A 12,016-nucleotide genomic window follows, 5' to 3' on the forward strand; every position below is an offset into this window, starting at 1 on the left:
ATTATCCTCCTCGTTCTGATATCCTGTAATACACAGAAATTTGGATGCATTAGTAACGTACAGTTTAATTATTTCATCACGTGGCTGATAGACATAAGTTTATGAGATAATTTGGGCACATAGAGACAATTTGTAAGCTTTAGGGTTGGGGATATTTCAATGGTTCCACTCCCACCCACAGCGGTCAACTCTTCATCGGCAGTTTGAATTTGGCTTTTAGTTGCCCCATTAAATTCAGAAAAATCTTTCATATCGTAGGTCATAGTATCAGTTGCCCCACAATCAAAAATCCACTCACTCTCCTTAGGGTCAATTTTACTTTGGGCAATGCATGCAATAGGTATATTTTCCAAGGGTGCAAAACGATTTGGGCTTTAGACGGAATTTTCAGACAGTTTTGGGGTCAAACGTGGAATATAGTCTTTCTGGGGTCCTAACTGTAATTTTCCTGGGTCATATTGCATATATTCTGAACTATAAGGACCAGAAATTAAATTACTCATGCTTTGGGGTTTATTCTGAAAATCAAATTGGGGATCGGTGTTTCTCAACCCCAATCCGTTACCTCCATATGACCCGCCTCCTTTCTTCTCCGCGAAGGCTACCTCGCCGGGCCTGCCGCCTCCACCCGGTTGAGGACCGGTATCTCCTGCTCTCCCACGGATGTTAGTCATCTCCCTATTCCCTGCTCCTTGTGGAAATAATCCGCCTCCATCTTTGACTCCGATGGCTAATCGAGCTTTAGCCTTTTGAGTTTCATCCCACCATTCCGGAAATCCAACGAGGAGGAAACAGGTATCTCGAGCATGTCTTTGCTTTCCGCAATGAGAGCACCATAATTTTGATTTGTCGGGTTTGAAACCGCCTTGGCGATTGGGCTGTTGCGCGGCGGTTCGTGGTGGTGGCTGTTTTGGTCGCGGTGATGGCTGGTTTCTGACGGCGAACTTGTGTCCGACTTGGCCCGATGATGATCCATCGTTGATTGCGCCGGTCTGGGGATCGATGTCTGCTGCTGGCATGATTTTCAACCGCGTAGCTTCTCGTTTTACCAGACCGTATGCGGTCTCGGCTGAGGGCAACGGAGTTTCCTTGAGAATATCCCTTCGGATCCCGTCATATTTTGCATTCAAGCCTGTTAGGAATTTGAACAGCCGTCTTGTTGCTACATACGTTCGAAGTTGGCTAATCCCCTTGTCGCAGCAATCCACAGGTTGATGTTGGCATCTGTCAATTTCGACCCAGATTCCGTGGAGATGTCGCCAATATGTTTCTAGCCCATGTTCCCCTTGCACGATTCGGCCTGCCTTTTCCTCTAGATCGTACAATAGATATGGATCTGCAGTACTTTTGAATGTAGTTTGTAGGCTCTCCCACAGAGCTTGCGCGGTTTGGTGATGTGCAAAGTCGACAACAATTTCTGTTTCGACGTTGTCAATTATCCATGAGAACACTGTCATATCGGCTTCCTCCCATTCTGTGTACCCCTTCATTCCAGGTTCCGGCGGCTGCGGTGTACCGGTGATATACCTGTTTGCTCGTCTTCCCACAATGGCTACTCTCATCAGCCGTTTCCATATGGGATAATTCATCCCGTTGAGTTTAACGGCTAGATTAACATTCTTACTCATCTTTAATCGTGTCTCCTCCATATTTGGTTTCTCTTCATCGTCTGACATGTTGCAGGTTGGAAATAACCGCCTTCTTGGTCGGGAAAGGTATTAGGCTATGATGATTTTGTTCTTAGCCGTTGCTCTGATACCATGTTGAAAGATATGAGTATTATTTATTCAATTTGTTTATTCAATTACAATAGGTACACCTCTTTTAAATAGGCCAAGTGTTACATAAAAATGGCAAGATTTGCCATAATACTCATTCCCTAATTAATTTCTTTTCCTTGCTTACCTATTTTCCTTCCTTACATATTTTCCTTTCTAACACTAATTAATTTATGATTAGTGCAGATTTCCAAATCTTGTTTACATTTATCGATTATTAATAGAATTTATACATGTACTTGGGCAACACATGCTGTCTACAGAATTTTCCCCCAAATATTATTTTTGGATTAGTGCTGTTTAAATAATCGTACTTATCAATATAATAAACTTAGATGTCTTGGAATTAATGACATTACTAATTTCTTTTTTTCAGAATTGTATAATGCCTGAACTCCTATGTGCGCAGCCAGCGCAGGTCAACTCCGACCCGACTTGGTCTAATTAAATTTTTCAACAATATTTTATTAAGAACAACTATCACTCTCGTAACAATGTTTTTTAGTCATAAAAATGTTTTTCTACACAACTTTGTGGATTATTTCTTAATGATATGAAATCTCTCAAAACCAAATTAAACTACCAAATATGCCGCGTACAAAAGAAACCAGAAAATAAAAGGCATTGCCACATGTTTTATAAACATTATTTTAAAAATATATAGATATCTTGAGAATATTTTGCCCCAATGCAGGATCGAACTACTACAGACCTTCAGTGTACAAGACTGACGCTCTACCACAGAGCTATAGAGGCTTTAGTATTCTTCCAACAACGTTATTTTATGTCAAAAATCATCACAAACTTTTGTTTTTGAGGGAATTCGCACAAGTTAATCAATTTCATCCAAAATAATATTCAAAGGCCCATCACCCAATAAGGCCTAAAAGTTGTCATACTTCAATGAAAGCTCCATAGCATATATAGTAGAGGGAGGTGGCACATAAACAAATTAGGCCATAAAAGTAGTACTCCATAATTGAGTCAATGCTTAATCTGAGACAACATAGTCCTGGCATTTTTACTATCAGGCCTCTCTTTAGGATTATCCAATGTGCAGAAACAAGCCACCTTCAAAGCCAACAGCATCTGCTCCTCGTACCCACTCCCCATCAGCTTCGGGTCGATCGCACGCTTCGGATCATCCGAGGTCATCACGTTCCTCATCCACTTCACCAAGCTCACCTCCTCCGTGTTCTGGAAGAACTCATCCGACGGCATCTTCCCCATCACCACCGCCGCCAACACCACTCCAAAACTGTACATGTCGCATTTTTCCGTGAACTTGAACGTCTGGTGATACTCCGGCGCTATGTACCCCGCTGTCCCCGCGATGTTCGACGTCGACATGTGCGTGTTCGCGTCCGGCACTGACTTTGCCAGCCCGAAATCAGCGATCCGCGCCTCCATCTCGTCGTCTAGCAGCACGTTCGCCGGCTTCAAGTCCCTGTGGATACGGTCAAGAATTGGGTTAATTCCATTTTGCCATTAGAAAAAAAAAACCTAATGGACTGGAATACTATATAAAATGGATGGTTGAAATCAAATGTTATCCACCAAACTCCATTTCAAAAAATCAAGTCAACTTTGACATGAAGAATCAAGATATACATACTTATGCTCTTTAATATTGTACATGTCTAGTAAGCAACATACCATAACCAAATTATTACAGTATGATGATCTTCCTCCAATATGAGGGCATATGCATAATTAAAAAGACTTTGTTTAATGAGGACATATGTAACAATCCGAATCTTAACTTTATTTTATCTGAATCTTAGATATTCAAAATCTTAATCAGTTTGACAACACACTTAACACCTACCTAATCACACCATCAATTTGAAACGCGTAAGTGTCATATGTATAATCTTAATTTTACTAGAATTCAAACCAAATAAACCAAAATAACTGAATTGTAGTTAAGTTTTACCTGTGGATGATCCGCGGCGTGTGGTTCATGTGAAGATACTCGAGGCCGGCGGCGATCCCCATGATGATCTTGTACCTCGCCGGCCAGTCCAGCTCCTTCTCCCCTTTCGCCACCCCGACCAGATAATCGTGCACGCTTCCATTCTTCATGTACTCATAAACCAGGTAGTGACAATCCGGGCGCGGCAGATGCGCCAAAAGCGGCAGTAAATTGCGGTGGCGGATTTCTCCGACAGTCTTGATTTCCGACCGGATTTGCCTCATTTTCTTGTTGAGCAGCTTGCTGTCTTCCTCCGTCAGCTCCTCCTGGTCCGTGGGCGATTGGATAATCTTCTTGATCGCAATTTCCTTTCCGTCGCTGCCGGGAAGAACGGCCTTGTAGACTTCGCCGCAGCCTCCCTTTCCGATGATGTTGAGCGAGGACAGGCCGTCTTCTTTTTCTAAGAAGGAGAGGTCTTCTGGCTTCTTGATCAAGGGGCTGAAGATTTTGATTCCGGTGTCTCTGTTTCTGCCGTGGATTAGGACTAAGAGGAGTTTGAAAAGCAGGGAGAAGACTAAGGCGGATAGGATCCCTCCGATCACTCCGGCGGCGAAGCCGAGAGACCACCCGATGATTCTTTTTTTCTTGTTTGGTTTGTGTCTCCGGGCGGCGGGTTGGCCGGAGGGGGCTTCTGCTGGAGATGGGCCCGGGGCGAGGGATGAGTTATTCGTGTTGGTGGCGTTGGAAGTTTCGGCGAAGGAGTAGCGTTTTGGGATTCCGGCGGATTCCACGGCGGTGCCGGAGAGGAGGGGGTTGCCGGAGAGGTCGGTGAATTGGAGATTGCGGAATGATCGGATGGATGCCGGGACGGTGCCGGAGAACATGTTGTCGGCGAGGTTGAGCTTCTCGAGATTGGGGAAGTGTTTCAGGAATCTGAGGCTTCCGGCGAACATGTTGCCGGAGAGGTCGAGGACGCGGAGGCGGATGAGGCGGGAGAGGGCGGCGGGGATTTGGCCGGAGAATTGGTTGTTTCTGAGGTCGAGGATCTCGAGGTTGATGCAGTCGACGATTTGGGATGGGATTTGATCGAAGAGGTTGTTGTTTGAGAGGGAGAGTTGTTTGAGTTGGGTTAGTTTGGAGATGGCGGGAGAGATCCGGCCGTTGAGGCCTTGTGATTCGAAGACGAGGGCGGTGATTCGGAGGGAGGTGTTGGTGGCGGCGCAGGATATTCCGGCGGAATAGCAGGGATTCGCGGCGGGGCGGCCGAGGTCGTTGTGGATGAGGGAGAAGGCTTCGAGGTCGGAGGGGAGGAGTGTGGGGGGTTTTGATTGGACGAGGAGGATTAGTGTGGTGAAGAGGAGGAGGAGGAGGTGGGGTTTGGGTGGAGGAGGAGCCATTGGTGGTGGCCGGCGGCGGCGGTGGAGGTGGTGGTGATTGGCGTTGGTGTTTGTTTTCAGTTTTGTGTGGTGGTGGTATGTTTTTATTTTGTAGTTGTGATGCCGTGTGAAATAATTTGGGGCGGAGGACTTTCTTCCAAAAGTTCACATCATATGTTGACTAGTAAATTACCAATAATGGCCCTCTAAACACGTTCTATGTTTCTTGTGTTAGAAATCTCTGTCTAGATTGCAGACCAAATGAATGACATGAATAACCCATTCTTTACTAATTTATTATTCCATCTTTTTAACTTTTAATGACTTCTTTACTAGTAGTACTAATATTACTATAATATTTCAAATGTGGTAAGACAAATTTAACCTTTTCAGTTGAAAACTTGAAATGTTGATATAAATTACTATAAGATTGGGATCGAGGAAGTATATACAATTGTATATTAAAGTATAAACAGTGTGATCCGATGCTAACTTTTCTTAAATTGCTAACTTGCTAACTTATCAATGCAGTATATTAAAAATATCAACACGATGATACTGAAATGTAAACATAAACTTAAGTTGCTATTTTAATACATTGTATTGACATTGATATTTAAATGTCAACACAGTTTATTAAAACGTCAATACAAATATGTGTTGACATTTTAATGTGATCGTGTTGATATTTTTAATACACTACGTTGATTAGTTAGCAAGTTAGCGATTTAAGAAAAGTTAGCATTTTAACGCAACTCAGGCTACCAATTATTTTAACAATGATTTGTATGAGAGACGTGGTATACATATATACTAGATCCCAAGCTAAATAGTTCATATCTTTAAGAAAAGATAATTTTTACTCTCTTTATTATATTCATCTCTCTTTCTATCACTTAAGTTGGAGTGAAGAAAATAACTATCAAATAAAATAATAGGTGGTATAGATCTATTAACGCCCTGATCTTTATAATACACTCCCTTTCGTCCTAAAAAATAGTAGTAGTCCATTTTTGTTATTTTAGATTGTCCTTAAGATTAGTTCACTACCATTTCTAACGATGTGATCTATATTTTTCAATAAGAATATTTTAATTATTTTTTTTTATTTTCTGTCATATATTACTAATTTCACATTAAAACATGTTTCATTTTCAAAAATCTATTTTTATAGAACAGAAAAAGTATATATAGATATTATGTTATACGTAAACAACATAAAAACAAAAAATATTATTTTGTGTTTTAAAAAGCATAATCATAGTGAAAGTATAAATATGGTCATCAATCAATAAATATCTAGCTACTAACTATACTAGTATGCTTACAAGATAACTACGACCATTTTTATTCAAAAACCATTCTCTTGTGAAGTATTCAAGTGGATGAATAATGAATGTTATTCGATTTAGTGTATAGTATAGTGCATAGGAGTATTTGATACTTAGTCTAATATAAATACTACTATCATATAGTGTTAGTTATACCTCATTAATCTTGATTCCTTCATAACAAAATATGAAAATTTCAGACAACACCCATATAAACAATAGTAAGCGCAAATCTCAAGATGGACCTGCTTGAAACCATCCTTTTGAATTCAGACATAAAATAAAGGGGTATATATGGGAAGAAATAAAGATAGTTGGAAAAATCGAATCTAGGGAGACTAAGAAAGTTCAGGTCAGCTTCATTGAGGAAAATATTAATAGGAAAAATAAATAAAACTGAGATAACGAACGAAAGACTTGACTTTGATATTTGATTTAAATAAGTAATATATTTAATTTAATAACGTTTTCCACACTCCCGATTGAACCACAAATTGGACTTAGACAAGAAAAGATTATTCAATTCAGATCGCCGGCTACATGAATGCCATGCTAATTGCGAGAAACCGGTTTCCAATTTGATAACATTTTGAAATGCCTAGTATATTTTTATTTGAGCTCAAGTTTGGTAGTATTAAATTTTTATTGAAGAATAATTGTAATAGGATTAAATAATACTCTTGGGGTCCCACAAAATAGTCAACACGTATAGTTTTAATAAACACTCACATAATGTATTTTGTGAGCGAAAAAAGAGCTTTAGTTTATTATTTTTTATGTTAGTTAATATGGATGATTGTTTTTTTTAAAATAAATATAATGCTTAATATGCTTCATTTGTTTTATAATACAATACATTTATTATTTATCGTAGATACTACCGGCGGTGATGATATGTGATTCATATGATTACGAGATTTTGGCGAAGTATATCCAAAACTAGCTCGATATGAAATAATAATGAAAAATCAGTATTTATTTGGTTCGGATTTTTGTAATATTCTTATTGGATTCAGTTGTCACACACCCCAAATATCACACTCCAATCTGAAAATTAAATATTTGTAATATTCTTATTGGATTCAGTTGTCACACACCCCAAATGTCACACTCCAATCTGAAAATTAAATAATACTAGTCCACAATAAAATTAAAGCTTTTCTATTTCTTCAGTCAACTGAGTAATCTACTGCAATTTTCTCCCTTTGATGAGAAAAAACGCAATAAATAAACTTATTAAAAATTATTCACCAGATCTGTGTATGCGTTAGTGTGTTACCAATGATTTGGATATATTTGGCACAAAAAACTCCACATGTACGTCACGGCACTTTGATTCCTCTATCACAACATACTCCTATATGTTACTTATATTGTTTTGAAATAAATATTTGCATATATGATGATCAACATTGTTCTTACGTCATTGTCAAATTAAAACTTAGAAAAAATAGTCTGTGATACTAGATATCTCCATATCTCTATTAATTTGTCTATCAATTATTTTCCATATCTTCCATATATGCTTATGATTATTTTCTTGATTGAATTGGGAATAATACAATGCCTCCTATTTATAAGACTACCCTGACTTAGAGAACAAGAAAATAAAGATCCTAATAATATATGGGAAATATATGCTAAATCAATCCTAGACTAAATAAGAGAGATTTGGAGATATTCGTAGAGATATTCCCGTATCAACTCCCCTCTGTTAAAATCCACCTTGTCCTCAAGGTGGAAACATGAAGAAGCACAGAAGAGAGTCGATGATAACATAAGCTTGACGAGATCTATCTCCTCCTGGATCAAACGCACAACGAACAGCTGAACGTCTCCTTTCATCCCCTTCATCATCAATCAACAAAGGATACCCAATGTGGTCGGCAAAATTCCATCCCAAAACGAAAAGCTCGTCCACGCTTCCAAGAATGCTCAAACATGACGTGTCATTGCGCGGAGGGATCACCCTCGCATCGGTGTGGAGAGATGTTGATCGAGGATTCAAACATGTAGGATCCTTAACACGCAAATCCCCACAGATAAAGGCAATCTCCTTCAAATGTATTGGAAAGGACGGTGCAACTTTATTTCTATCTAATGCACATAGATCATCACCATATCTCAATTCATCGTTTTCTTTACTTTCCGCAAAACCCTAGTTGGAGCTGATCTCGGGGAGAGCCCGGGACGTCCATTTTATCTTTTCATCAATCGCCGATTATCGTCGGCAATTCAGCGTTAGGGGAAAACACCCTTAACAACAGGTGCTTTCATTGACGATCTCAGATTATCCATGTCGAATCGAATGGGGAGCTGCACGGAATCAGGAGTTGTGACTTCCGCCGGAGTCATACGCAGACTGGAGCAATTCTCGGCGTCGAGTGGATCGATGTACTCCACGGCGATGGCGTTCGAACATCTGCTGGCGTCGCTTGCACGCGTGGAGGCGCGCTTCGACGCGATGGAGCGGCGGCAGAGCGTCGCGCATCCTCCGCCATGGCCAGACCCAGACCCGCCGTTTGATGATGGGCAGCGGGGGAGAGGAGATTCAGCGAGGAACATGCCGATCTTGGCGACGGCAACGGCGGTGGCGTCTCACCCACTTCTAGGGTTTGACGGAGCACAGGCGCGGGGCAGTTATAATACGTCACACTCGGAGGGGATGCCGTGGGATGCATCCGGCTCTAGCAGCGCTGGGTCGGATCGGACTCAACAAGGGTTCGCCGGGCCGCCTTGGGGTAGATTTCTTCCGCCGAACTCGGAGACGACGCAGTGGGACTGCTACGGGGTCAACGCCGGGCAGAGTCGCGGCAGGCAGGCGACGGCGTGGGACAATCCCGTGCATAGACTGGACAATCGAGCCGGAAGACACGTGCCGACGTCGGAGAATGCATGGGACCGGTGAGAAGAGGGTCCCTATTCTCACTTGCAGCGTTTGGATCATGGGCGTCTAGATCAGCCACGCTTTGATCATTATCGTGGCAGACAACCGACGGAGTGGGACAGTCCCGCTCATAGGCTGGAGAATCGGTCCGGTCGACATGACGGAGCAGGCTATTCTAACACATCCCATTATGATCAATTTTGTCAGGAGCAGGCACGTTACGAGAAGATGAAAGCCTCGCGTTTCGACGGATCTGATGAGGCGAATTTGCGGGCGATTAGGGTTCATGTCGATGAGAATCAGAGGATAGGGGCGGTAGGAATTGAGGATCAGTTTCAGCAAATACAGAGTGATGGATTTGATTTGGTTTCTCCAGAGTCCGTCTCAAGTGAAGGAGGTATAAGAAACCCCCTATCCAGCCCCGACGACGATAGCGGAGAGGAGAACGGATTGTTAGATGAACTTTCCCCGCCCGCTGTGATCTCTCCGCCTTGCAGCCCCTATATCAGTGGTGAGGAAGACACACTGTTAGATGACGAGGAGGAGGTTGATTCCATTGGGGAAGTGAAGAAGGTCGTCGCATCTCTCGAGGCTTCTCGAATAACATCTCATATATGGAAGATATGGAAAATAATTGATAGACAAATTAATAGATATATGGAGATATCTCGTATCAGTCTGAGTACCATATTTTTGGCCTCCTATAAAAACGAGTAATTTACCGTACAACACTTCTGATGGAAATTAAAGTACTACTATTGTTTATTCAATACAAGGCTCTAAGAAAAGAAACTAATGAGATCGTATACAATGAAGAACGATAAGCAAGTACTATAATTTTTCTATTTTTGAAAATGTATCATGTCCATAAATTCATTTTTCCGTATTTTTTTCTTAAAACCGACTTCAGAACAACGGTATATTAAACTTTTTTTAAAAAGATTTATATATCAATCCTAAAGGTTAAGATGGAAGTACTAGCATGAGGTTGGTAATATGGAGTTTTCCGACCTTCGTGAACCAATGTTCAGGTGGTTGAACCCCAACTCCACCTCGCTCCGTATTGCGTGTGCTATTATTATTAATCCATAATGTAATTGCATTAATCTTTTTTACATGGAACTAAAGCCATATATATTTCCACTACCCAGAAATTCTTGGCAGTTTCACTTTGGAAAAAGACGACTGTTGTCCCGAACTTTACACCAGAAAATGAAATGTCGATTTTTCATACACTACATTATTGCTGCAACGACCAATTCAAAATTTTAGTATATGCTAATTATATTTCAAACTAATTTTAGTGTAGATAGTCACCCAACTAATTTTAGTGTATATCGTCACTCATCGGTGCACTAGAATTACTTGTTCACGCTCATGGCGCACTAGGTAACTCAAATTTGTCTATTCACTTAATGAAACATCTTACCAATTAAATTATGTTTCATCATTATTTTTCTTAATACTCTCTCAACTTTCACCTTGGGCTTTCATTATTTTGTATGTTTATATCATTACTATGGGCGTGCATTCTCTTTTAAGGAAAATTTGTAAAAAAAATTATTTTCATATAAGGCCAATTGCATAAAATTATTATGAATTTTGATCAAATTCTGGTCGGTCTCGCAACTTTTAAAATAACCAGGTACTATATCATAACTTTAATATTTTTCTCAGTGTTTGGAGGAAATTTGTAAGACGTTGGAAGCCTAAATTCATGATTTGTTTGCAAATTGCAAAGTTATATATCACTCACAAAAGCCATTAATGTTAGTATTGAAAAAATAGTATAATAAGATTAGGCTAAATATTTTGGATTTCAAATATGCTTATTTTTCTCCACATCTAAGTATGTCATAATTGAGAAAATGACAAAATTATATGATGGGCTATTTTTGAAAGTGTGGCATTAATCAAAATTTAACCTAACTTCATAAATTTTATACTTCTTCCGTCCCTAAAGATTTAATCAAAATATAGCGCGAGACTTCAAATTTAGACATAACATCAATTGTTTGATTTTTCCGTAAAAATTAATCTCTTTCTTCTTTTTAATAAGACCCACAATTTTTTCTGTGTATATCATTGATTCAACTTCAATTAAAAATACTTTAATATTTTTTTCTTATATATACTATTTTCATATTAATATTAATGTTGTTAATAGTAAAACTATCAATAAAAGACAAGGTAGTACTCCACGAGCCAATCCAAATAGAAGGCCCAAGTTAAGATATAAATAAAGAAACGTCCAACCCAATAGTGAGTGGTACAAAAGGGAATACTTTACTTGTACAGGATCAAAATGGTACAAAAGCAGGAACTAGTACTAGGTGATTTGAACTTATAAAATACAGAGTACTAATAATTATTACCAATAGTGAGTGGAGGCAAGTCTAAGCACATAGAAGGATAGAGATAGTGTAGGAAAGTGTGTCCTCCACCTAGACGTCACCACGGTTCGAGAACCGGCGGTTCACGGTTCGGAACCGCCGGTTCCGGTTCGGAAAAAAATAGAACCGGAACCGGCCCGACCAAGGATCGGCGGTTCCGGTTCCGGAACCGTGAACCGCCGGTTCACGTGAACCGCGGAACCGCCTAGGTTTGCCCGGTTCCGGGCCGGTTCATCCGGTTCGGCGGTTTTTTTTTTGCATTTTAAATTTGTAATTCAAGTAAAATATGTAGATATATTTGCATAAATAAAATTAGAATAAAGCGATGTTCAAATG

At 40.1% G+C, this 12,016-nt stretch overlaps 1 protein-coding gene and 1 non-coding gene across 2 annotated transcripts; both read right to left on the reverse strand.

The window, feature by feature from the left end:
- Positions 1-2,459: 2,459 nt before the first annotated feature.
- On the reverse strand, positions 2,460-2,534 carry TRNAT-UGU. Its single transcript has one exon. It is a non-coding gene; the product is annotated as a tRNA-Thr (tRNA).
- A 76-nt stretch (positions 2,535-2,610) lies between these two features.
- Positions 2,611-5,174, reverse strand: LOC121785141 (leucine-rich repeat receptor-like serine/threonine/tyrosine-protein kinase SOBIR1). Its single transcript, XM_042183514.1, has 2 exons — positions 3,715-5,174; positions 2,611-3,225 (listed from the first exon to the last, which is right to left on the reverse strand). Exons 1-2 carry the CDS (start codon positions 5,088-5,090, stop codon positions 2,763-2,765), a joined length of 1,839 nt encoding a protein of 612 aa, XP_042039448.1. The 5' UTR covers positions 5,091-5,174; the 3' UTR covers positions 2,611-2,762.
- Positions 5,175-12,016: the final 6,842 nt, after the last annotated feature.

Source organism: Salvia splendens, chromosome 21, assembly GCF_004379255.2.
Source record: "Salvia splendens isolate huo1 chromosome 21, SspV2, whole genome shotgun sequence".
Classification (NCBI taxonomy): Eukaryota; Viridiplantae; Streptophyta; class Magnoliopsida; order Lamiales; family Lamiaceae; genus Salvia; species Salvia splendens.

What these genes read in the sequence shown, in the direction of transcription:
- LOC121785141 (XM_042183514.1), bottom strand. Translation starts at nt 5,090, where the DNA reads ATGGCTCCTCCTCCACCCAAACCCCACCTCCTCCTCCTCCTCTTCACC. An exon ending in ACGCCGCGGATCATCCACAG is followed by an intron (nt 3,226 to 3,714) that starts GTAAAACTTAAC and finishes CCGTATCCACAG; the next exon opens with GGACTTGAAGCCGGCGAACG.